Here is a 27,100-nt window from a genome sequence, read left to right as displayed (position 1 = left end):
AACGTGCACTTCGACCTTATATAATTAAAAATGAAAATGGTCTGTTGGACACTGAACAAAAGGACCTTGGAAGATGCATCCTATGTTTACTGTATTTACAGAGGTGGAGGAGGGTGGGGAGGGGGGGGTAGGGTGGTAGGGTGGTCTTGCTCCCCCAACCTAATCCACTGTAGGAAGAGAAAATGGCCCTCTCAATGTTGAGGTTGAGTCAGAAAATTTCCCCCCATCATTTAGACATGTATGTGGATCACCGAAATGTCGACTGTGATGTAGAAATAGCATACATGCGGGATTGGAATGGCAACAATCACACCTGGCCTTTGGATCTTGATAATGAAAACGTATCCTTACACTTTCATCAATCCACAACCCCTGTTCTCCTTCTCTTTCACCCTTTCTGTTCAGACAAGAAATGTTCCAGAGAACTTCAATGAAGCGAAATACATTGCGTTTACCATGTACACCACCTGCATCATCTGGCTTGCCTTCGCTCCCATCTACTTTGGCAGCAAGTACAAGATCGTCACCACGTGTTTCTGCGTTAGCCTCAGCTCCACCGTTGCTCTCAGTTGCATGTTTCTACCGAAGGTAAAGCCCTGCATGAAAGACGTATACTCGGATCAGATTTAGCAAACATGCAAACATTCCTTCAAGATTATGTTGGCTATGACGCCATTGGTGAGTCCGACAGGATGGCCATGCAAAGGTATAGTGCACTTATATTTGAGTGCAAAGGTGCACTTATATTTGAGATGTCAAAAGCCAAGCTTTGATTCCTGACTTGACTATGAACTGTCCTTTCGGTGTTTCATAGGCAGAGCGTTGACTCAAAGTATGCTGTCCCTTGGATGGACATTAAACTGGTTATCCTGGCAGTGCCATGCAGGTGGACGTTAAATACCTCATGGTGTCTTTTCAGAAGAGGAGGTGAACTATCACCAGATCATTGAGATCAAATTTTCATTGAGACCAGATCAAATTCAAAAATCCTGCCCTGATGAGAGTCAGAGAGAGAGAGAGAGAGAGAGAGAGAGAGAGAGAGAGAGAGAGAGAGAGAGAGAGAGAGAGAGAGATAGAGATAGAGATAGAGATAGAGATAGAGATAGAGATAGAGATAGAGATAGAGATAGAGATAGAGATAGAGATAGAGATAGAGATAGAGATAGAGATATAAATATGGTCAGAGTCAGAGTCAGAGATAGAGAATCAGAGATAGAGATATAGATATAGATATAAATATGGTCAGAGTCAGAGTCAGAGTCAGAGATAGAGAATCAGAGAGAGAGAGATAAAGATAGAGATAGAGATAGAGAATCAGAGAGAGAGAGAGAGATAAAGATAGAGATAGAGATAGAGATAGAGAATCAGAGAGAGAGAGAGAGATAAAGATAGAGATAGAGATAGAGATAGAGAATCAGAGAGAGAGATAAAGATAGAGATAGAGATAGAGATAGAGAATCAGAGAGAGAGGTAAAGATAGAGATAGAGATAGAGATAGAGAATCAGAGAGAGAGATAAAGATAGAGATAGAGATAGAGATAGAGAATCAGAGAGAGATAAAGATAGAGATAGAGATAGAGAATCAGAGAGAGAGATAAAGATAGAGATAGAGATAGAGAATCAGAGAGAGAGAGATAGAGATAGAGATAGAGAATCAGAGAGTGAGATAGAGAATCAGAGAGAGAGAGATAGAGATAGAGATAGAGATAGAGATAGAGATAGAGATAGAGAATCAGAGAGAGAGAGAGAGATAGAGATAGAGAATCAGAGAGATAGAGATAGAGAATCAGAGAGAGAGAGAGAGATAGAGATCGAGAATCAGAGAGATAGAGATAGAGATCGAGAATCAGAGAGATAGAGATAGAGATAGAGATAGAGAATTAGAGAGAGAGATAGAGATAGAGATAGAGAATCAGAGAGACAGCATCAGAGATAGGGCATCATTGGTGACCAATGATGAAAAGGGTTAATATCAATTGTAGACCTTCATGGTGTCTTGAATTTATTCAATAATCTTATGATTAGCATTTTGAAGATAAGGGAAATTTGTAACCCAAAACATTTATGATATATTGTATATACCTTTCCTTATTTACAGTAACCACATGTATGTTGCATTTTGCCATGTGTCGTGTAAATTATCTTCATTTAATTCGATGGGAAAGGAGAGTAACAACTCATGTCAAACCAATAGTGATTTGAAAATGTCAAATCTTTTGATCAATTCAGCCATCGTGTTCAATTCCCCATTTCCATGGCCATCTATGAAGTTGTTCTGAGGTGCCTTTGTTCTTTTTAAACTGCCATCCCCCCTCCTCCAATATGCATTTGTTGAACAACGTTATAAAAGGCAAAGGATGCACTTGTTAAAAATGTATTTTTTATGGCTGGGGGGTATTGCGTCATGTTTCATTTCAGGTATACATTATCCTAGCAAAGCCGGAAAGGAACGTGCGCAGTGCTTTCACGACGTCGAACGTTGTTCGCATGCACGTCAAAGATGCCAAGATGAGCAACTCAAGCAACCTACTGAGTCTTTTCTGCCGCCGTGGCTCCCCCAGCGCCGACACATCCTCCTGGTCAGGGATTTGCTCCACAGATGTATGGGGCGGGAGTGTGGGGGTGTTGCGTGGTACATGATAGTCAGGTTTATTGTCTCAGCGGCTGAACTTGCCGGTTTGAGAACATGGGTGGAACAATGGATTAAATCAACAGGGCATTGATTGAGGTATGGTAACCACCATTGGAAGCTACCACAAGCTGACATTTCTGGCGTTAACCCTTCATCTGCTCTTTTGCTCCACCGAAGAATTAACGTCCGAACTGTGAGCTTCTCCTTGCTTCCCACGGCGGTTAGCATACCTCAATCAACGTCCTGTTGATTTAATCCAGGGTCCTACCTGTTCTCCGATGCAGATTAACACCAGCCTTCACAGCAAGACTCGTTTTGCATTAGACCTTGAGAATACAGGTGGTTTGCTGTGGCTTAACATTATGGAACTCGCAGTAGTCAATGTGTTCCTGCAAACTATATTTGGAAGTTTCTTTAATTGTTGGTAAATGTTCTGCAATTTAATTATTTTTTTTATAAGCCCAAAGACGTGTGGGAGTCAGATATATCAGGGTGAACCAAGTCAAACCTCCATCCAACGAGTGTGATAGAGGTGTAATTGGGTTTGGGGCGGAAAAGAAACTGCTTCTTCTGTAGACTCTGCAGCACTGAACAGTTATAGAAGAATCTCAAAGTAAAATTTGACCGAAAGGAACACACAGTAATGGTGATGGATCAATAAAATGGGCAGCTTGTCAGTCCCTCCATTTTGGCCCATTTTTGTCCTTTCCCATTTAGTGCCGGGAAACCAACATCCTGGACCAGTGGTGGTCGAGCCCCGAAAGGGCCGGGCTTCTGGCACCGGCTTTCGGCTAGGATGCGAGGCCACGGAGCTGGTGGCGCCAACCAAACGGCGGTCATCCGGCCCTTTGGCAAACCAGCCCTGGAGCCTGGTGCAAGGAGCTTCTCAGAGATCAGCACGAAGACATTGTACGACTTGACAGAGGCTGAGGTAAGGGTGCTCACCCCAAGGGTAGGCCCTGATATATGTTGAGGTGGATGTGATTGAGTCTATTGTGGAGGTATCTTCACTTTTCTCGGCATCAATAAGTCATTGGATAACTATGCTGTTAGTAGACTTCTCCCCAAAATTTGTAGTTGTGGTTAAATTACCATCTGTAATAGATTAGTTGAAAAGTAACAAATGGTCAAGTGTCAGCAGTGGATGTTGCAACATCAAGCACGCAATTAGGGTTAAGCCGGTCCTTTCATCTGCAGGGTGTGCAGAAAAGATAAGCTTTTCGACGAGTAACCCTGGACCAAGTTTCCTGTTTCGATCGAGCAATGGGTTGACCACCTCACATCATTTGGTTCCTTCCTGTGTTAAAACCTCTATGGCAGCAGTCCAATGTTTCATGAACATTAAGCCACTAATGGACCTTAATATACGATATTTTAAACGTTTAATTTGATCTTTTCATGATGACGAAATTAATTTCATAGTGTTATTTAAAGCAGAATTAAATTTTATAACCAGTGAGGGTCTAAAAGAATTAGAAGAATCTATTCGGGTGCTGGCAAGACATCTCATATGTAGCATCTGCTAGCATTCATTTGTGGAAGTTTAAATGTACCTCGGTACCATTCCAAGGAAGTGGGCTGCTGTCTCTCTTTTCAAAATAGAAGGCACTGGTCAAAATGTTTTTTTTTTAAATCCCTGTCCTGCTTGGGTGGGGGCTACTTTGTCAGCCACTTATTCGGAAGTAACTAAACTTATCCAAAGTTGCTTCACCGGTAAGGAGTCATTCAATGACTGATCTTTGGAACCCCTGATTACCCTACCGGAGTACCATACACACATTGAGGACTTCAGGTACAGTAATGTTAACAGCAATACACCCGTCGTCGTTCGTATGCAGCACGTGGCTGCGGGTTAGCATCAGTCTCGCAGGTTTACGGCAGTGCCACTGATGCAGGGCCCCCTGTAGGTTATAGCAGGAAGATGGAATTGGTTCAGAGTGCCAGTGTTAACTCACCTCGTCTTTGCGAAGGACACCGTGGGATCTTTAACATCCACCAACTTGTTGTTTCGTATGCAGCTTTTGGTTGCTGGTTGCATCATTTCTTGAAGCATGGTTGTGCTGCTGATACAATGCCTCTGTTCCCAGGAAGATGGTACTCATTTTTCTGCCCTCAGAAGGATGACAGGCTGTCAACCCACCTGGTGTTATTTTAACGACACGACAGGGCTCAAACTCAAGACCTTAAGATCTTAAGCCAGCCACCTTAACCGTTAAGTCAACACGAGGCTGATCCACCAACTCATGCTGGCAGACGGGGTGCCCAGTTGAACGTCCACCCGAGGGACGGTACAAACACATCGATGAATCGTCCCGCTTGCAAAACGCGAGGATGATCGTTTATAGCTTGGTCGAGATTTGAACCCAGGCTAGACAGTTTGGAGGTGAGTATGCGTAACTCCAAGGTAACCTCCCAACCCAGTGATGCACTAACTGCTACCTTTCAAGGGAGTAAAATAAATTACATGCTTACTCATTTTCGACAGATAATGATTTTTTTTTCCTAAGCAACAAAAAGAAAATTGAAAACAGGTGTTATTAAAAAAGAATAAATCTTCTTTGCAAAGCACAGAGCTCTGATTTGGTGAACAGAAATATAGTTGCAAATTGTTAATACCCCATTTCCTTAAAATACGCTGTCTAATTCCGGCACGAGGTAATACCAGGCCTTCATAACACCAACCGCGTTACTGGCTAAAGGTTAAAAACAGGATTGACAATATAATGTGGCATTAAATCACTGCAATTTGTCCAATGGAATATCCACATCTATATAGAGATGGTTGCACTCACATGGAGGGCTCAGAGGCACGTCTCCATCAGACGTATGGCTTGGACATTGACATTGACGATCCAGCTCTGAAAACCTTTCTCAAAGCTGGTTGTCGTGAAAAGATAACGGGTGCTGTGCATCGTGTATGTCCATCATTGGTTTAATTTTAATTGGCAGCGCGAAATTCAATTTGTACCTGATGACCATGAAATTGGATTGTGCCCCTGAACTGTGGAAGATCACTCTTCATACGAACAACATCAAGCATTTTCCATGAAATTAGCCTGCTGTGTACCTTAATTGCAAGGTCATGCATTAATGATATTTATATATTTTGCCTGAGTATAATCTCTCTTCTTTTGTTGCATTGTGCTAATTTGAACGACGAAAAAAAACCAAAAAGAAAAACCTCGTTTATCTTATTCTTCTATCTTTTGGAATACTTTGTTAAAATTGCTTTGGCAGACATCGTAGCTTCTTCGAAGTTGGTGTGAGCTTTAATCCACTTGGGTCAACGTATGATCTGCGGTACATGAGTTGAAGTTCAACGGCATTGAAGGTTGAAGTATAAAAAGGGTAACTTCAAAAATCGCAACATCTAACTTCGAAAGTTAGGACTTCCACGTGTCATACTTCCTGGTGGCTCTCAAATCGGACTCTGAGGTAATGCTCATGACCCTGTGGCAGTGAAAAGGTGCCCAACCAGTGGCCTTTTCAGCATGTGAACACACAGTCAGGGTGGTTTTTCTCTTGAAAATGATCCTTGCATTAATAATGGCTACATAAGGTCAGCACACACGATCAAGAGACTGCACAATACAGTCCATGGTTTTATTTAAGTGTCAGTTTTCCATTGATGAGCTAGCTTTCTGTGAAAGAACATTCCCCTGGAATAGCTATCACTGATGAGCAGAAAATTGGCTTGACGAAATTATACAGTATTAAAATATTCTATTTTGCTATGGGAAAAAATTAACACCCTTGAAAATCATTTGTGCAAAATACATACATAAGAAGTGACAATAACTCTTTGGAGATCATTTTAAGTTGCACGCTTGCCTTTTCATATTTTTATAGGCTTTAAACTTGGGTTCCTTTTCTTCAGGCAGAAGAGGACAATGGGCCTGCTTATGGTGCAGCTTTCCCAGGTCCATCTGAGGCTCGCTCTTGCCGACCCTCAATGACTGATATTCCTCGAGCAGTGCCTCTCGAGGGACCAGGGGGACCGTTTTATGAACCACGGAGGAGCGGTAACAATAATGGCAAGCCTGGAAACCTTCTACAAGAGTTGAATGCAGCCCTGACCTCACGTGTCCCTTTTGTTGGTCTACCTTCAGTTGTTGAAGATGAACGTCCACCTCCTCCTTTGGCAAGTGCTCCAGCTGTCGTCGTTTTGGATGCTCCTCCAAGAACTCCATATGGCTGCCATGCTGAATCTCTTGGCCCACCAAACCTTAGTGATGATGGCTGTCCCATGCCACCTCCTCCTGGCTCATGCCGTAACCGTCTTGATTCTCGCCCAATATCGCCAAACCCTACGTGGCTCCAAGGACGGAAATGCTGCCAAATGGAGGACGAGAGTGTGGCATTGTTGACAGATGGTGGGCGGCGCCCATCATCACGCTCTCTTGGCATCTCATCTGAAAATGGAGGGCGACAAGCCAGAGGAATGGCACAAGTAGCACCTGAAAGCCCATTGACAGATCCAACTGAGTGGGAGCCTTGGCCAGAGAAAATAGGACTTGGGCCTCCATGCCGTGCTGTGGTGAGGGCTCAAGAGGCCGAAGAGGCAACCACCATCACGCCCCCATCACCCTTCCGTGATTCAGCCAGCTCTTGCGGCTCTGAGCTAGCAACACCACTGTCCGACTCTGTGCCGTATTTTCCCTCACCTCCAAGTTATGCAGCCATGTTGCTCAAGGACTACACTCAGAGCTCATCATCGCTCTGACTAGCACGGGTGTCCCCTCTTCCATCTCTCTCTCCTTCATTTCCACCACCTCCTCCATCATCTTATCATATTCCAGCAACACCTTCTCCGACAGGTCTTCCTCCATTCTCCATGCACCGTCATGCTACAGCCTACAAATCCGGTGGGCAAAGTAGACGCCGCAGTTTGAATCTGCAATCCACTCCTGTCCATCCCGGTGTAAGGAGCCCAAGGCCTGCATCGGCACGCTCTTCAATACACTACATCTGGTAAATTGGCAAAACAGAGAAAACTTCTTTTCTCTTCCAATAACTTCAGCAATGTCAAGATAAAAAGAAAACTTGATTTGGTCTGTCACAGACCATCACTTCTTGTCACATCTAGAATGTAATATCTTTCATTTTCATCATCAAACCACAGCCCCAGCTTCGTCCTGGCAGGGAAATTGATGTCATTTTCAAAATATCCCATTTTCTACAATTCTGGATCCCCATGGATGGAGGTCGAATAAATTGCAGAACACTTCCATAACGAGCATGGTCCCCACATCAAGATATTTTTCAATCCCATCTCTTCGTAAAATCGATGACATTATCAAACATATTAAAGGTCATCCCGAGAGAGAGAGAGAGAGAGAGAGAGAGAGAGAGAGAGAGAGAGAGAGAGAGAGAGAGAGAGAGAGAGAGAGAGAGAGAGAGAGAGAGAGAGAGAGAGAGAGAGAGAGAGAGAGAGAGAGAGAGAGAGAGAGAGAGAGAGAGAGAGAGAGAGAGAGAGAGAGAGAGAGAGAGAGAGAGAGAGAGAGAGAGAGAGAGAGAGAGAGAGAGAGAGAGAGAGAGAGAGAGAGAGAGAGAGAGAGAGAGAGAGAGAGAGAGAGAGAGAGAGAGAGAGAGAGAGAGAGAGAACGAACATGACAGAGAGAACATGACAGAGAGCGATACAGAGAGACAGAAGGAGCGTGCTGCGGAGGAGGACACCCAAGTTTTAAACAATGACTGTATGAACTGGAACTCTTACAGAGATCGGCAACCTCATGCCCCCTGTATTCTGGTTACAGGGCCCAGTCAATGATCAACTTCTGGCCCACAACCTATTGATGGTGAGCGCATTACTGGGTCGAAGGAGGATAGATACTTGATATGTTTCAGTGTTTGGACAGACACTCCTCACATTTTGACAGATGCTTTGTTTCACGCCCATGGGAACAAAATGGTATTTAAGGAAGCAAAAGAAAACATTTTGCTCGAACAATCTCCTACAATCAATTCTCCACTGAAGAAGAAAGACAATTTGTGGGACCACTCTTCTGAAGAGCACTTCTGTACACAAGGGCTGGGCTTTGGGAAAATGCCATATTCTCCACAGTGTCAGCTCAGCTATTGCCCAAGGCTTTCTGAGCACATGCTGTGAAGACTATCTTTCCATACTTGGTATGGAAAGATTACGATGGTCCAGAGAAAATTGCTTCGCTACTTTTGGGGTGCAGGTGTGGGAGTCTTTTGGGGCTTTGGAAAGCCAAACATATAGCAGGGAAGGAGGGGTTGGGTGGGAGAGGTCGAAAGCCCTGGAATTTCGATCACTTATACACTGGGGTCTCGATGTGGCCATGCAGCCTTTGAGAATTCGAAAAAGAATCTTAACAATGTCAGACACTCCAGATGTCTATATACAGTCAGACATTGCTGAGGGTTGATGTTTCAAAAATATACTTATTCTTCATTTCAAAGTGTCAACTAGTTCTCAGGCTAATTGGTAATTATATTGGGAGTGTTAAAGATACCTACATCACTGCCTCGGGATTTTCAAACAAATAAATAGGAGAGTTGCACTTTGCCAAGTTATTCCCATATGTCTGACCTCCTCTATTTCTCTTGCAGAAGAGTCAGACACAGAGCGGAATACCACAATAGTATTTATGGCTTCCATGAATTAACAGATGGGGTTGTCACATTTTATACTCACTCGGGCCTGCACTTGGAGCAGAAGAGGCAATCAATTATATTCAATCTCGTGCAATAAGTTTCAAATTGAACATCATGGCATGGTGCATGAGAATGCCTAGAAAAAGAAAATTAGGAGTGCAGTGCATTAAATTAATTATTTTTGGTGGTGCAGTAATAGAAATTTTTGGGATCACACCAATCCGCCCAATTTGGTATCGGTCGGATGTAAGAGAAGAAATGACTTATTTATTTCCTTCCTTTACATTAATTAGCTTAGTTGAAAGTTGTTGAAATAATTCTCAAAACAATTCTTACAAGCTGATAGTAGAGGAGTGCGGAACTTCTTTTTATAATTATAATTATTATTATTATTTATTAACCGCTTTTGCACTTTTTGAATACATTTGCTCCAAAGGTGGCAGAGATTACATGTTGACACTGGAGCTGGCACCATGAATTATAATGGAAGCAATTTCCCAACGAATTGGCAGGGTGATATACAGGGTGTTGTAATAAAAGTAAATATTTTGTGACTGGTGGGAAATAACAGGTGTATAAGAATGTTCTGTAAGTCTAATGCCTTTAGACCTCACGTGTCCGTGTGTGCAAATTAAAATTTACTTAACACTTTGGGGTTGGCTACAATGGCTCTACAAATTTATCTGTCAGAACTAACTTATAATTACGTATATCGTTCATCCGTGATTGTGGTGTAGCAAAGATCCATTCATATAAGGCAAGGATAATTGAACAAGGGATGGGTACACGGACATCCTCAGGCCAGAATGGATTAGACTTGGCAATTTATAGGCCTCAAAAACACCTATTCGGGTTGGTTCCTTGATATATATATATATATATATATATATATATATATATATATATATATATATATATATATATATATATATATACATACACACACATATACAGTCAACCCCCGCTTCATCGCGGTTCACCTATCGCGTCCCCAGTTCATCGCGGGTTTTCCCTTGGAACGTAATTAATTTTTTCTGCGGATTCCCCCGGTACATCGCGGTAATAATAGTACTATATAAAAGATAAATTATTTAAGCAATAAATTCTAACGCGTGGTGCTCAACCAGTCACACAACGCACGAGACAGAGTTTCGCTTGTGAACTTAGAATATTTTCTACGTTTTTTTCTCCAAGCCCCACGATGCCGCCCAAACGCCCTGCACCTTCTAAGGCTTCTGGCAAGGAACCGAAGCGCCGGAGGAAGGTCGTGGGACGCTCCAGGAGAAGGTTAAGGTAAAGGTGCTCGATATGCTTCAGGAAGGAAAAAGGTTTGCCGCCGTTGGACGAGCACTACTCATACCCAGCACCTGAAAACCGACCAGACCAGACTAGTCGATATCCGGCACCTCAAACCCAATCACTGCCAAACCGACCAGACCAGACGAATCGATTTTTTGTGGAGGCGTCCATTCATTGCGGATTTTCACTTAGCGCGGGGAGGTTTGGAACGTAACCCCCGCGAGAAACGGGGGATTACTGTATATACATATATATATATATATATATATATATATATATATATATATATATATATATATATATATATATATCTCTCAAGGACCTTCCCAGATTTCCTGAGTGCAAGGTTAAGTGTGTCGTTTTCCTCAATGTCTGTCGTGCTCTGTGAATTTGAAATAGTGAGTCCTAATTCCTCATCATGGTTTTGCATGTCAGGAAGCCAAAAGGTCAGCACCAAACATTTACGAGTTCCAGGATGGTTTAAGAAGCCTTGAGAACAGAGATTATTGAACAAAAACAGATACATTTAAGATAAAAGAAATCAAACATGAAGGATGACCAATGAGGCACTTTTTAAACTTGTGAAGCGTTACATCAGGATGTGTTTAATGCATTATTTTTTATCAGCCAACTATTCCTCCTTATGACGAGGAAGACTTACTTTTGCCAATTTTAGTCTGGATGCACCACGAGTGGGTTCGGGTTTCCGTGTATGGCTAGTTGTCCTATCTTTTGTGTTTGCACCGACGTCTTGTTCCTTTTTATCATCTATGTTCGTGTTCAATCCTCGAGGATCGCATAAAAACCTTCGCATCTCTCGCAAACCTGTTTTTTGGAACTTTGAGGTCTTTGAACTCACCTGCTGGCAACTTACACACGCAAGATGTGAGTCTGCATCATGATCATCAATAATTTTGTACAGAAGTCGTCCTGGCCTGCTCGCGTCGCGCCGGAGAGAATTATGCGTCCGCGTGAGTATTTTTGACACGATGTTTTGAATGCAAAACGGTTTTAAAAATCGATGAGTTTTTGGGGGTTTTCTTCGTTCTGCTCGGTCATTTCTTCTGCATTAAGGTTTAAAAAATCGAGGATTACTTTTGCCCTCCATCCTGCTCGGTCATTTGTTCTGTATTTCACTGTTTACGTTCCGCATAGCGACTGTGAATGCTCGTGCAGAGATCGATATGTTGTGCATCATCGGAGCGATATGAAGACAAAACATTAAAAACTTGAAAAAAAACATAGATAAAAATAATTAGATAGATGAATACAACAAAAAAAGGAAAAAAAACATTAATGAAACTTACTTGCGTATAGTTGTGTGGTAAGCTGTTTCAGATTTGTGCATTGTTGTGAGTGAAGCTGACAGCTTTTTAACGTGCAGTCTCTTTCTTGTCTTGAGAACTTTGCTAATAAAACACGTTGTTAACATCTCCTTCGACGCCCTTTGACTTTTATTGTTGCGATCCGGTGACGATCGATTGCCGATTAGGGAAGATGTCTTGCCTGGCTGATTTGAGCGTCCTCAGCGCTTAAATGTCACGTTGCTCTTGAGCCAGGGTTTCATGACTGTTGAAACAAAACAAAAAATGTTCACTTCGTCCTGTCTGTTACTACGTTCCGGCCAATTGTTGGGAGTAATTTAACTTCTTGAAGAAGCAATGTGCAGGGTGTGTCCGAAGTCGTATTATACAGTATATGTCTCTATGTTTATGTACAGGATTATTATTACCCTTGCCAGAGGAGAGGGTATTGCATTTGGGTCCGTTTGTCTGTTTGTGTTTGTTGTGAAAATCAAAGATTTTCAAGTATATTGGCTGGTCTTGTGCATTATTCTCTCTGTCTGTTTGTTTGTATGTCAACAGCCTACAGGTCACAATTTCCAACAGATCTTCACGAAACTTCACCACCTGGTACAGTTCATCATCAGCAAGAAGCCTATAGTTTTTGAATTCCAAAGGTCAAAAGGTCAACCGAGGCCAAAGGTCAACATCATTGTCAAATTTCTAAAATCCTCAATTTTCATCTGATTGACTAGAAATTTGAAGAGAAGTTATATTTCAGGTCACTGAATTCAACCAGGCAATTATTTTTGAGGTCAACTTCGCCAAAAAAGTCGACATCGGCCTAGTTTCTAAGATTGTCAATTTTCATTCGATTGACTTGGAAATTTTAAAGAGGATTTGCATATTTGGTTATCGAGTTCAACCACCAATTAATTTTTAAGGTCAAATTTGTTTTATGGATTTTGCAAGTATTGTGCCATGCACGAGATCATTCTCGTTTATTACTTGGCAATTATTAATTTTGTTGACAAGTATGTTGATTGCTTCCATTTGTTTGTTTGTCTGCTCACCTTCAATCACCTACGGGTCACAATTTTAAACCGATCTTCACAAAACTTCACCAAACGGTGGAGATAGTGGCCCGGCAGAATACTTCTTTTTTTTTCTTTCCTTTTTTTTAGGCCAAAGGCCAACAACGTTTTCAATTTTTTTTATATGCTCAATTTTCTTCCGTTTGATTTGAAATTTGAAGAGCGCTTACATATCAGGTCACTGAATTCAAATAACTATTATTTTTGAGGTCAACATAGGCCAAATTTTTAAAAATTGTCAATTTTCATCTGATTGACTTGAAATTTGAAGAGGGTTTATAAATCAGGTCAATAAATTCAACCACATATTATTTTTGAGGTCAACATTGGCCAAAAGGTCAATAAAGGCCAAACTTCTAAAATCCTCCATTTTAGTCCAATTAACTTGAAATTTGAACAGGATTTGCATATCAGGTCAATTAATTCAACCACCAATTATTTTTAAGGTCAAAAGGTCAACATAGTCCTAATTTATAAAATTGAGAGATAGGACCAAAAACTATATATATCATGATATCTCAAAAATTGTGGATGAGTTATGACAAAACTAGGTGGATGAGTTGGTTTGGTGACAAGAACAAGCAGATTAGATTTTGGTTTAGATCCAGCCCATGAGTGGGAAACAAAACGTAAACTCTTCACTCTGGCGGAGGTATACACGCTGGTATATACGCTACCGAGTGCCATTCTACTTTGTTCTGTTTTTCCAAGTGTCGCTCTATGAGTGATTTTTTTCATTTGTTTGTTTGTTTTGTCCGCACAGAATGTGAGTATGATATTTCTCTGCAACCTCTTGTCAGATTGAAACAAAATTTTCAGCATAGGAGCGACTAATCATGTAGAATGTTGTAATGATAATTTTGATGTCATAGATCATATGGTGTGGCAGCCAAGTTGGAAAAAGGAAAACCTTTGGACCTCTGTAACTCTGAAACTGCACCATGGAAAAATTTGAAACTTGACACATTGCAAGTACTCCACATGGTGAATAAGTGTGATTTTTGTATGATCTCATAGGTTACGACATCATAATTTTATACGTAGAATGTAATGCTACATTTAATCAGTATGAAAATTTTTGAGGGTGATCTTAGGATAAATTGGTCAACAGAAAAAAAATTGATGACATCATTGCTCATGTGGTTCAGCCATGTTGTTTAAAAAAACAAACCCTCAAAAATCTTCTTCTCTGAAACAGTTGAATGGATTGAGGCAAAATTTACAGCTCTGACTGCTTATCCATGAGGAACAAAATGTTTGCACCGATGATGTCATAGGCCACATGGTTTAGCAACCACATTGGATTTACCCTGAAACATTTAACAATCTTCTTCTCCAGAACGGTTGGACAGATAGAGAGGAAACCTTGCACACATGTTCCCCAAGCCATGGGAATACCAGGGTATTCAAAAATAATGGATAGGTCACATGGTTTGGCAGCCTTATTGGATTGACAGACAATCTTAAAAAATAATTCTTTTTCTTGAACTGCTTCATCGATCTACGTGAAACTTCAAAATTATTATCTTGTAGTGATGGGTGATATATATTGTTACGTTTGTAGGTGGTGCGGGTAACGGGGGGGGGTTGAGGGGGGAGCTTAGATATCACCTTCGAGCAGATGGGCATGTATTGAGTAGCATGGTCTGTGTTCAGGTCGTCAACCAATCTTGATGTAATAAGTTGGGACATGTACGCTTAAGGATGTCTTGTTTAAATGTGCACCCTACAGGGCCCTGTTCTTCTTAGCATGGCCAATGGGCCACTGGTGGCCCCTGGTGGCCTAAAGTGTGGCCGCTGACGTGTGGCAGATAATACACAAATGTGAAAACACTCCATCATAATCCACCATACATCTATCTATAATTCCAGCAGTGTGTGTGTGTGTGTGTGTGTGTGTGTGTGTGTGTGTGTGTGTGTGTGTGTGTGTGTGTGTGTGTGTGACCGCTGTTTCTCGACAACCACTGGTCCGATCTAATTGTAACTTGTCATGTATATTGCTGGGGACCTGAGGATGTGCCTTTTCAAGGTTTGATGTTAATCGGACAATTGCTTCCCAAGTTATGGCCATTTATTTACCAAACCAATGACAAGACACGTTGTTGCGTGGGTGTGGCCGATGGGGAAGGGAAGCTCAGTCGCGTTCTCCATTTTGGGTTACAACGTACGGGCTTCCGGAGAGTGATGACTTCGTGTATTCTAATAATTTCTAGATTTCTTGTGCGCATTTATAGATAAACACAATGCCCCAAGTTATGATCGTTTTCATATTAGACGGTGCATAAATTTCGGTAACATCAGAGTGCTGGTATGCTCCGAACCAGGAAGTATTTTTTTTGTCTCTCTTCTCTTCTCTTTTTGTTTTTCCTTGCGATGACATTGCGAAAAGGCAAAATACGTTGGCGCTAATTGAATATTTGGGCATTAAAACTAAATTGCGAATAATCGTAACTGCGAATACTATGCGACCTTCCGGGCCATGCATGTACGGGCACGCGAGAGCGAAGAAACGGCCTGTGTGGTTGTTGTTTGTTGCTCGCGGTTTGAATATTTATTTATTAATTTTTTTTATTTTTTATTTTTACGGGCACTATCTATAATTCCAGTACTATCATTATATATATCCAGTATAATAGTACACTATCTATAGTACTATCAAATTTACCCAATTGTTTCAAATGAGTGTTCCAATGCGAAGCACAAAAGTAACACAACTACATCAGGATATGGGTGCAGTATACAAACAATTATGCTTGCAGCCCAGTTAACCACAACGAAGAAGAGCATGTTGAGGCGGGGCCTAATAGCAGCCATTATGGAGTCCTTTAGGTGGTGTGGTGGCTCTCACACTGATGTCTTATCGGCAAAAGTACCCCCCCCCCCCCTCCTTCAAACAATGGTGAAGATCACTGCTTTAGGGGATGCTGCATGGTAATAGTTGGGGATTATGGTTCAAGAAATTGTGCGTATAACCTCTGTCAACCTCCACCAGGGCAACCGGAAGACTCAGCATAAGAGCGAGGGGAAGAGCGTCAATCGCTCTTCGGAGGGGGCGGAGTTTTTCTTTGCTCTGGGAGAGAAGAGCGAGAAGCCAAATTGGGCAGTTGAGAGAGTCGGTGAGGCACGTCGAAGCCTGAGGAGAGAACCATTGACGTGTTAGAGAGTTCTCAGAAGGTCGGCCTGTCTTTGTCCTGTGGCTGCTCATCCTGCCTACCTGCCTCTGCCCATTTCATCGACCTGCATGTGTGCTTCATCTCCTCATCATCCTGCTCATCGTCTGCTCGCCTCATCATCCTGATCATCATCTCTTCATCATCCCCTTATCACCTGCTTCTCCCCGCTTCCACCAGAGTTGAGTCCCCCAGTTTTTGTCCCTTTCCCGATCAGTGACTGAGTCTGGTGTGTGGTGCCTTAGTTTTTTTAGATTTATTTTATTCTCATTGCACCTAAATTTTTTTATTACTTGCATTCCCTTTCTTCCCCATCAATACCCGCCATCGTATCCCTCTGCCGGTCAATCACCCCTGAGTTATTGTTTGTGGGTTCAGGGACAAATCCGTTGGTTTTAAAAAGGGCTAAGCTTTTTGTGTGTCTCTTCACGACCCATGCACTCATTGTCCGCCATAACTTGGAATGTCGTCTGAGGGAGTAAAACGCCAATTTGGCAAATCTATCCATCGTCGGTATCAATTGACCTGGATACGGCAATATGTTTTAAATTTCAACCTGATCAGATGCATGGTCTGGCAGCAGAATTATTTAATTTTTTTGATCTGGGTTTTAAAAAAAAATTTTTTTGAATAAGGCTCACTTGGCTGTGCCTGAAGGATTTGAGGGTAGAAGAGTAGGAGCTGAAATGTGAATCCTATCCAGGTTCCTCCTGATGATTTTACTTCATCTTTGATTTTGCTTGTTCCAGTTCTTTCTGATGACTCCCATGCAGGACTGTACCTATTTAGTCTTCCATTTGATTTGGATTGAATTTATTTTAATCCCATCCTTAATTCAATTGAATAATGATAAATGTCATGTGTCAGGGTCAAGTGGCCCTTCAATGCGGGATGTCTTGGTACCCAGTCATCACTGACAGTCGTTATAAAGTGTCAGTTCTAGTTATGTCTTTTATTAATTATGTAACACACCGGGACACAAACACCACACAAAACACAAACACCATACAAAACAAGTCCTGGCAAGGGTCTGCAATCTCTGATTGCTCTTTTTCTTGTTTATGTTGCACCCATTTAAAATATATATATATATATTTTTTTTTTTTTCAGATATTCCTACTGAACATAAGGAATGTTGACAATTTCTTGATGTAATGGTCTCAGTTTGCCAGCATGACAGTCAATTTTTTCCCCCAGGAATGTGTGATATTCCGCAGTTCAAAGGCAGGGAACATTTATTTTTGGAGCAAAGAGAATACCCATTTCCATGCAGAATTGGAACACAACCCACCAAATGTCATTATATGGGCAGCAATGTCAGCTGATAACCTCTTTGGGGCCGATTTGTTTTGATGGTGCAGTAAACCAGCACACTTAGGCCTAAGTCACATTTGCCACGGCGGCCGTGGGGTCTCCAAAATCTACGGCCACAAGCAATTATACGGCGGCCGCAGTATTTCCACGGTCACACAATGTAGCAGTCACATATGTTTTTATTTTTCGGAGAGCCGCATGGCGTATTTAGAAATTGTGGAGACCGAAAACGTGGGGTTGCCGTACGGTCTTTGATTTGATGTCGCACGGTCACCTAAAGGGGGCCCTGCGGCGTCCATATAATTTTCAAGGCAGACGCAAGGTAGCCTCAAGGTGCCCGCAAGGCGACCGCAGGGGGGCCCGAAGGCGAACGTGCGGCCAGACAGACGGTAACAATTGGGTTCATTTATTATTATTCTTTTTGTTTTACCAGTTTTTGTTTTTTTTCACCTTGTCGAATTGCTACGGCGAACGTATAAATGAAAAAAGTTATAACTCCGCGTTATAATTCCACGGCGACCCCTACGGCCTGTAAAAGTTAGGCAAACAGAGTAGGGCCACCCTGAGGCCACCGCAGAAACTCTGCGGCCGCCGCACGTTTCTGTCAATTCAGAGGGCGTATGGCTGCCGTATCCTTGCCGTAGAGCAAATGTGACTTAGGCCTTACCTGGTCATGTTCAGAGACTAGTTTGTGCCGGAGCTTGATAGTTTAAACCTTCTTGGATAAGTGTGCTTTCAGCAAGAAGTAGCACCAGCTCATTATGTTATTACTATTTGAGAATACCTCTGTGATATTCTTAGAGATGGGTGGATAGGCCATGGGTTTGCAAACTTCCCAGCATTGCTGGCCTGACCACGAAGAAGCCCTGATCTGTCATCATGCAATGATTCCTTATGGGGAATCACAAAGAAGGTGTCAGAAGACTGGTAATCACATATCAGATGACCTGAAACAGGGTGCACGGAATGCGTTTTCAATTTTCTCCCAAAACAGAATGATGCTAAATTCAATGTCAAAGAGCGGATGGAGGCACATGAAACTATGCAATGAAAATGATGGTACACACACCGACGTTTCTTACATTTAAAATGACAACATGTGCACGCAAATGTGATGGGATATTAATAAATACAGCTACATATGTGCCTACATACATTCCATACATATATATTCCCCACATATAAGCATGCATGCAATATTTATAGGGGGCAATGTGACTTACAATGCACCCTGTAGAATGGCAGTGGAAGAGTGTTTCCCTGAAAATGAGCACATCACCAATTTATTTTAATCTGCAACTCTGACATAGATGGAGGTCCTGATAAAAGCTTGTTTGTCATTCAGGTTTCGACTTCATTCTCATTGAATTTATTTTCAGTCGACAATTGACCTGCCGCAGGGAAACAGTCATGATGGCAGCAATTTGATAATTACATGTTATTAACCCCATTCCACCCCCGCCCAGGTCATCATACTTTGACCACAATGAATGTGTCAGTGTGAAAAGTCGAGCTCTAAAGTGGATATTTACGAGCACAATAAATGTTTTAAAAACTTTACGATTTGTATATATATATATATATATATATATATATATATATATATATATATATATATATATATATATATATATATATATATATATATATATATATATAAAACATTTATGTATGCTTTTCCATGTGCTCGTCAAGTTTTAAAAACGTTTATATATATATATATATATATATATATATATATATATATATATATATATATATATATATATATATACATATATATATATAAATATATATATGTTTGTATATAAATAAATATATATATGTTTGTATATAAATAAATAAATATATATATATGTATATATATATATATATATATATATATATATATATATATATATATATATATATATGTATATATATATGTATATATATATATGTATATATATATATGTATATATATATATATATATATATGTATATATATATATGTATATATATATGTATATATATATATGTATATATATATATATATATATGTATATGTATATATATATGTATATATATATATGTATATATATATATGTATATATATATATATATATATGTATATATATATATATATATATATATATATATATATATATATATATATATATATATATATATATATATATATATATATATATATATATATGTGTGTGTGTGTGTGTGTGTGTGTGTGTGTGTGTGTGTGTGTGTGTGTGTGTGTGTGTGAGCCTGGTGTTGGCGCAGTGGTGAGGGCAGTGGCTTGGGATCCAAAGGTCCTGAGTTCAAGTCTCATTGGGCCACTGAATTAATACACCAGGGGGTTGACTCAGCCTGTCATCCTTCCGAGGTCGGCGAAATGAGTACCAGTATACTGGGCCGGTGTATACCCGGTTAAAATAGGTGTACCATATCCCTGTGTTGTAAGAGGTGACCAGGGTTGCGTCAGGAAGGGCATCCGGCGTAAAAACATGTGCCAAATCACTATGCGGATCATACGGATGATCTGCTGTGGCGACCCCTAATGGGAGCAACCGAAAGAAGAAGAAGATATATATATATATATATATATATATATATATATATATATATATATATATATATATATATATATATATATATATATATATATACATATAAATATACAGGGTGTCCATAAAGTCTCTTTATAATTTGTACCTTCTTGATGTGCTTCGTGAAACTAATAATGCCCATATAGAAGTGTATTGAATGAGGCAAAAAAACGTCAATATCTACTACTCATTTTGAAATATTTTTTTTTAATTGTAAAGAGACTTTATGGACACCCTGTAGATATATATATATATATATATATATATATATATATATATATATATATATATATATATATATATATATATATATATATATATATACATGTATATTGTTGCGGATTCGCGCCCGCCGGCGTGCTGACGGCCACGTAACTCGAATCGCGGCACGTCGCCCACCGGACGGACAATCCAGTCGTGACCCTCTCGGACTAACGCCGGGAACCAGTCACGGGTGGACCTTTCGGTCTCACCGCGATCGAGCCAATCAGCCCCGCGTGGGATAGGGTTGCTCGCCAAATTCGACCTACCTAAGTACCCACACGGAGGGTAGACCGGGCGATCGCACCTCGCCGCAGGTCGACTTCGGACATGGGCCACTTAAGCGACCCGTTCCGTACTATCGGGATAACCGAGTGGTGTTATTCGTCGACCTCGACGGTTCGATTAATTATCGGGCGTATTCAGCCCACTACCAACCCTTTACGTGAAGCAAGATGAGGATTCAATGAAAGAAATGACGAAGCGAAGCGGGAAACAGTTCAACACAAAGCACATTTATTCGCGACGAACGGAAAGCACACATATTCAATTCCACCAAAAGCACATAGAAAAGGAAAACACAATGCAATTTACACAAAAAGCAAATGCGACAATGCAGATCTAATACCGATTACGCGAGCACACGGCAACACTTATACAATTTTACTTCACAGACGGCGCCGACAACACATACCCAAAACCAAGAAAAAGAATACCCTCAAAGATGAGGCGGGCCTGAGGCCGAGACCGGGTCGGGCCTACCCGTCTGATGATGAGACGCGGAGCGGCGATGGTGCCTCAACTCCGCGGGCCTCGCGGGCAGTGTCTGGTAGGGGGTGGGAAAGGGGCCCCCTTGGTCGCACTATCTCAGCGCGGGGGGAAACAGGAGGGGGTTGCTGATGCTCGGGGTATAGAGGATTTCCACTCTGCCTCGAGTCCCGCGACGAGCGTCTCCACCTCGGCCAGGTCGCGCCGTCGGCCTCCCTGGTGTGCAGCTCCCTGCACGACGCGAGCACCCCCTCGTCTGCCCTCGCCGCCTCTCCACAGCTCCGTCCCCTTTTGCTCCGACTCCAACGCACACGACGACGACCAACTCCTTCTTGCTTCTTCTTCCCAACTCCACCGACTGCGAAGTCTTCACTCTCTCTTTTTTTGACTGACGAACACGGTCGCTTATATAAGCCCCGTGGCTTCGCTCTCTCATCTTTGACCCCCTCCCTTCGACCTTTCACCTCGCTCCCCATTGGCCCGAGAAAAAGTGGGCGTGAATGCTTTTTGATCCATAAATTTGCATATAGCGATCGCCCTCCAACGCCCTGGAGGCGGGGCCAAATCACCCCTCGCTCACCGATTGGACGGAACAAAAGTGGGCGTGTGTCGTTTTTGATCCGTTTTTGAAGTGGAAAATCCGTGGTTTTGTACACGCTGTTCGGAGCGCGCCCTGCACGAGTCCAACACCGGTACCCACAAGCGGCGCAAGAACGGTGGCGATGCGACGGTTGCGAGGTGTGACGTGAAGCGGCGCCGCGGTGGGCGGTTGATGTTGTGGTTGGTGGTGGTAACAATGGCGGTTGGTCCAAAATAAAGATAGTAAAAGAAAAACGGCTATCCTGAAGAGTCGCAGCACGCATGAATGACATGTATTCTCACTAGACAACGGGTTTGGGCCTAACTACACATATACTTACCGAGATATCTCACCTAAGGGACCTGAATGGTGGTTTGCGAATTTAGTAACCACAACACTACCCCCTCCCCTTTTTTCAGACTCGTCCCGAGTCGTCAAATTTTCGTGTGCCATCATGTGTAGTTTTCCCCTAGTACATTTTACCTACGGATCCCTGAGTGCGACATTCATGGTATTCGTGTCCCCAAAATAAATAACCTGAGGGCTGCGTAACTATCTAAACAAACTCACTCACACGGACGACTTAAATAAAATTGCCGGCGCTAGGACAGACATGCCGGGGGCGCACTCATATTTACAGTACATCTTAACCTTAACTTACAAATTTTACACTAAACCATGGCCCAGGATCATTGAACTCTGCAAAAAGAAAGCAGTTAGCAGGGAGCCAGGCTGCCCGCATGCAGTCTCTGGCTCAAAACAATGCAGGTGACAGGGAACGTGGCTGGCTGCTCACACGCAGTCCAAGGCCTTCCCTTTTGAACTGAACGCAGTGAACCACAACGGTGCACGGGCTGCACAAACGTAGTCTCCGTAACAGCTCAAGTGGCACACGCAATGAGCACACGAATGGATGGATGAACACAAACACGGTGCACGGGCCGCCACTGCAGGCCCGTGTTGTAGCTGCCAACAGGGCAGTTCTTGCAGCTTGCAAACTGTTGCTTTTACGATCCTGGCGCACATGGCAATGAACAGGGGGGGGCAAAGCAAAATTGAACGGGGCTGGTGAACGTGGGCAGTGGGCATGGCATGGCAAAGGCAGCAGGCAAACACAGCCCGCAGAAGAAGGCCGCTGCAGGCAAACACAGCCGGCAGATGAACTGGCCGGCACAGGCCTTGGAGTAAAACAGCCAGCAGATGAACTGGCCGGCACAGGCCTTGCAGCACACAGCTGCCGATGAAGTTGGCCGGCCTCCGCCTTGAAGCAAAACACGGCCAGCCGATGAAGTTGGCCAGCCTTTGCCGTTCAATGGAGGTTGGTGGAGGGAGTGCGGTGGTGCTGGCCACTTGGAAGGCGGGCTCGGACCTACCTACCTGTCTCCCTCCCAACCTATCGCCTTTGCCTGTCACTGCCTATACCCACTCCCTTAATTTGTCAAACCCCAATTTAGCCCCAACTTATTTTTTTTGTTGTTTTTATGTTTACTTCCCCACTATAAATCGTCCCCTAACCCCCTTTACTGTCCTTGTTCGCTAACCTATCCTGTCACCTAGCCTACTCCCGAACCCCTTCGTTCCCTTCCCGGAGGGGAACAAGGGAGAGCTAGCGTCCTGTGTCGAGGCCCAACGAAGCCTCAGGATGGCCTCCCCAGAGTTCGGCGATCTTAACACCAAGTGGGTCCAGCGGCCCACAACGACAGCGAGGGGATGGATGGTGCGGAGGGGTACATCTCCTAATCTACCCTAACCATTTAACTGTTAAACTACCCCGGGGCTTTCAACAAGCGCCTCTCGCTTAAACTATTGGTTCTAACAACCCAGATTCCCGTCGCCTGTGTTGGTGTCCTCACAATTTCGGGCCTCGCCCCCCAATTTTCTCTCCGTGCCCTCACACGGTCTCCTGGCTGGGACACGTGGCTCCCTTTGGCAGGCACGACCCTCTGCCGAATCTCCTGCTATGGCACCCCCGGGCACTACACTGCCTCCGAGCCTACCAGCTCCCTAACACCGGGGAGTGCCCCCCATGGCACCTCCCCTGAAACGCACACGTGGCAGGCCGGCCTCCCGGGCCCCTTTCCGAGGGTCACCCGTGCCCACAACACTGGCCACGCGGCTAATGGCGCCCCGGGCCCCCGCACCAAGCAGGCGCACCCGTGCCCACTACGCTATCCCGGCCCCCCATGGGCCCTTGGCCTACCACGGCCGACTAGCCTGGTGCCCGGGGTACCCACTCAGCGATACTCACCTTTCGCAGCCACGCTCCCAAGCCCGTCAACAGGGCTCCTGCACCCCTCCAAATGGGTTTCGAGCCTACATTCCCACCAACAGCAAAACGACCTCCATTTTTCAATTTGACTAACCCAGCTAACTCACTTTACTCTGACCCCGGGGTCCCTTGGGCGGGAGTCACTCCTCCCCCCAATCACTCATCGCACCATGCATTCCCCATTCACTCCATACACACAGACCCGCTGGCCTCACTCACTCACCAAGCACATGCTTCCACTTCACTCACCAACTCTTCAACAAACACACCACTGAACTCTGCCATCCTTCTATCTGCACCCCCTAACTAACTCGTGCTCCCACGTCGTCCCTTAAACTACAGCACGTTCCATTTAACACTACGTAGCTAAACTACGTCCCGTCTACACATTCACAAGTCTGTCACTGTCTCCAAATAATCCCATGAATCAATTTCCCAACCTAAATCTGGCTACAATCCCTCTAACTAATCCATTCCACGGACTCCATGAGGACTTACCCCTGCCCCATGGAGTCGGTCTAACTAAGCTAACCCTTCCCCCTAACTAGTTTCCATCCTGTGCCCCGGCCAAGGGGGTCTTCCACCCCTTGCCCAGGAATCCTTTGCACCCGAAAGTGAGGCTTACTGTTTCTTTTTTTCTTTTTTTTTTCCATGCGCAGCACCTGCGCGGCAACTCGCGCACTTTGCACCTGCCCGTGACGTCATGCAGCTGCACGTGTTCCTCGTCCCTCCTTGGACGGTACCATCCGGCAGAGATACCCCTCCTGCCGGATTCCAACCCCACGTGCAGCCATGGCGTCACCGTGCGCATAAAAAAAAACACAAGCCCCACGTCTCGAGGGGTTCCCCACGCGAACACATGTGCTTTGCCCGTTGGAGCTTAACACACACGATCGCGTGGAGAACCCGTCTGGTCCAAATCCATTATCCTGCCTAAACTTTGTCCGTCCGCGGGATCGGCAAATCCACCGCTGGCGTTTCCGGACCGGGACTTCACTCTCGCAAGCGAGCACGTGGCGGTCTCGTGCGTTGCACAGCACGAACCGCGTGCTCACTGCTGGGCGAACCCGGCACGGTCCCCGAAACAACTACAGCCGCTACTCGGCTTTCTTTCTTTACATGTCGCCGTCGTCGCCGCCATTCAACACACGCACTCCCGCGTGTTACGACGCACACACTCCACTCCATTATATTCACACCGGGAGACGCGGCTGCGTGCTCCCGCATGCCAACCGACATCTCCCTCACATACCGCTCTCTCACACACACGGTCTCCCTTGCACTCGGCCGTTCACTCACGCATGCTACCTCCCTCGCACACGTGGCTCCACGCACTCGCGGCCTTTCACTCACTCGTGGTGCCTCATCCACACACCGTGCCTCACTCACACACGCGGGGGCACACACCCGCGGTGCCTCACTCACACACACGGCGACACTCACACACGGTGCCTCATCCACACATGGCGTGCTGGGAAGCACGTACTCCGGCACCATCGCCACCACACCACTCACACACGGGGTCGCTTCCACACACGGGGACGCACTCACACCTTGCACCACACACACAGGGACAACCACACTGGGGATTTGTGTCCCCACAAGGGTCTCCGGGGCCTCTATACCCCCCAAGCTCTCCGTGCACCTGTCCACAGCACCCGTCCCCTCAACCTCGCAAAGCACGACCGAACTCACCTGGTCGTGACTCGCCTCAAGGGGGTATACTCGCTCCCCTCGTTCCTGGAGGAGGCCATCCAGGTGCTCGCACTGGGTCCCCACACGCTCCGCGAGCTCACCCCCATTATCTTCCACTACCTCCGTGTGTGTGTGCGTCACTTACCCCGTCTTCATCGTGCAGTCTTCCCTCTATCGTTCCTATCTCCCGTGTCTCTGCCAACTCATCACCCTTTACCTCCCTTGTCTCCACTATTATTTCCGTTGTCGTCACCTCGTGTCTCGTCTCGCACGTTTTGGTCTCCCCATTTAATTTTTCCCTTTTGGTCACCGTCGATTCTTCTGTCACGACCCTCGCCCAACACGCCCCCCCGAATTATTTTTTTACCCGCCTCCACCGCGGGCCTGTCAGCCGTTGCACCCCCTTCCAGCTCGTTTGCTCCCACACGTGGAGTCGCCATTCCCAGCTCCCTGGTCACGGCCTTCATGCCCGCCTGCAGGCATCGGCCCATGTTCTGCGTCTCACCCCGCAGCTTTTTCGTTTCTTCCCTCATTTGCTGTGTATTCGCATCCATCGTCGTTTTCACTTCATTTGTATTTGTATCCATCTTTTCGTTCATTTGTTGTGTATTCGCATCCATCTTTTCGTTCATGCCTTTCATTTCGTTTGTATTTGCATCCATCTTTTCGTTTATGCCTTTCATTTCGTTTGTATTTGCATCCATCCTTGCTGTCATTGCCGCCAGCATGGCGCATAGCTGGGCCATGTCGGATGCACTCAGCTGAGCCGTTTCGGCAAGAGTTGGGGAAGGGTTTTGGTGGAGAGGGGGGGGGAGGTGTCATACACCGCGGCCGCTGCCGCACCCATTTCGGGCTCTGGGTTCAGTTGGGCGAGTTCATGTTCCTGCACGGGCATTCCATCCTTGTCCATGGATTCTACACATTCTACATCCATTTCTAATACCCCCGGCTCCCGCTCGCCTTGAGACGCCATCTTGCTTCTCTTAAAGGGTTAATTTCGCTCGCTCGTAATTTGGAGGGAATCGGGGGTCGCTTCTCTCACCCCTGGACCGATTCCCGTGAATTTAGCCGGAGACAGGAGAGCCCGTTTTCCTGTTCTCCGATACCAGTGCCGCGAGGAGGGCGATGAATTTGTATCCCACTCCTGACACCAGTGTTACGGATTCGCGCCCGCCGGCGTGCTTACGGCCACGTAACTCGAATCGCGGCACGTCGCCCACCGGACGGACAATCCAGTCGTGACCCTCTCGGACTAACGCCGGGAACCAGTCACGGGTGGACCTTTCGGTCTCACCGCGATCGAGCCAATCAGCCCCCGCGTGGGATAGGGTTGCTCGCCAAATTCGACCTACCTAAGTACCCACACGGAGGGTAGACCGGGCGGTTGCACCTCGCCGCAGGTCGACTTCGGACACGGGCCACTTAAGCGACCCGTTCCGTACTATCGGGATAACCGAGCGGTGTTATTCGTCGACCTCGACGGTTCGATTAATTATCGGGCGTATTCAGCCCAC

General features: G+C 44.5%; 2 protein-coding genes across 2 annotated transcripts in view; one reads left to right on the top strand and one right to left on the bottom strand.

The window, feature by feature from the left end:
- Positions 1 to 8,039, top strand: part of LOC147011612 (metabotropic glutamate receptor 1-like) — a 136,936-nt gene extending 128,897 nt beyond the window's left edge. Inside the window, exons 8-11 of the mRNA XM_085858483.1 lie at positions 406 to 588; positions 2,419 to 2,579; positions 3,350 to 3,563; positions 6,510 to 8,039. Of these exons, the coding sequence (XP_085714609.1) occupies positions 406 to 588; positions 2,419 to 2,579; positions 3,350 to 3,563; positions 6,510 to 7,355 (1,404 nt within the window). The 3' untranslated portion in view covers positions 7,356 to 8,039. The remainder of the gene's footprint in view (positions 1 to 405; positions 589 to 2,418; positions 2,580 to 3,349; positions 3,564 to 6,509) is intronic.
- A 3,875-nt stretch (positions 8,040 to 11,914) lies between these two features.
- LOC147011609 (uncharacterized) overlaps positions 11,915 to 27,100 on the bottom strand; it is a 284,049-nt gene continuing 268,863 nt past the window's right edge. Inside the window, exon 4 of the transcript XR_015051803.1 lies at positions 11,915 to 12,121. The gene's annotated coding sequence lies outside the window, so the exon portion shown is untranslated. The remainder of the gene's footprint in view (positions 12,122 to 27,100) is intronic.

Source organism: Eptatretus burgeri, chromosome 15 (assembly GCF_056783735.1).
Source record: "Eptatretus burgeri isolate ZD-2024b chromosome 15, Ebu_testis_v1, whole genome shotgun sequence".
Taxonomy (NCBI): domain Eukaryota; kingdom Metazoa; phylum Chordata; class Myxini; order Myxiniformes; family Myxinidae; genus Eptatretus; species Eptatretus burgeri.
Note: the sequence above shows the minus strand (reverse complement) of the source record. Positions and strands in the feature narration are given on the sequence as shown.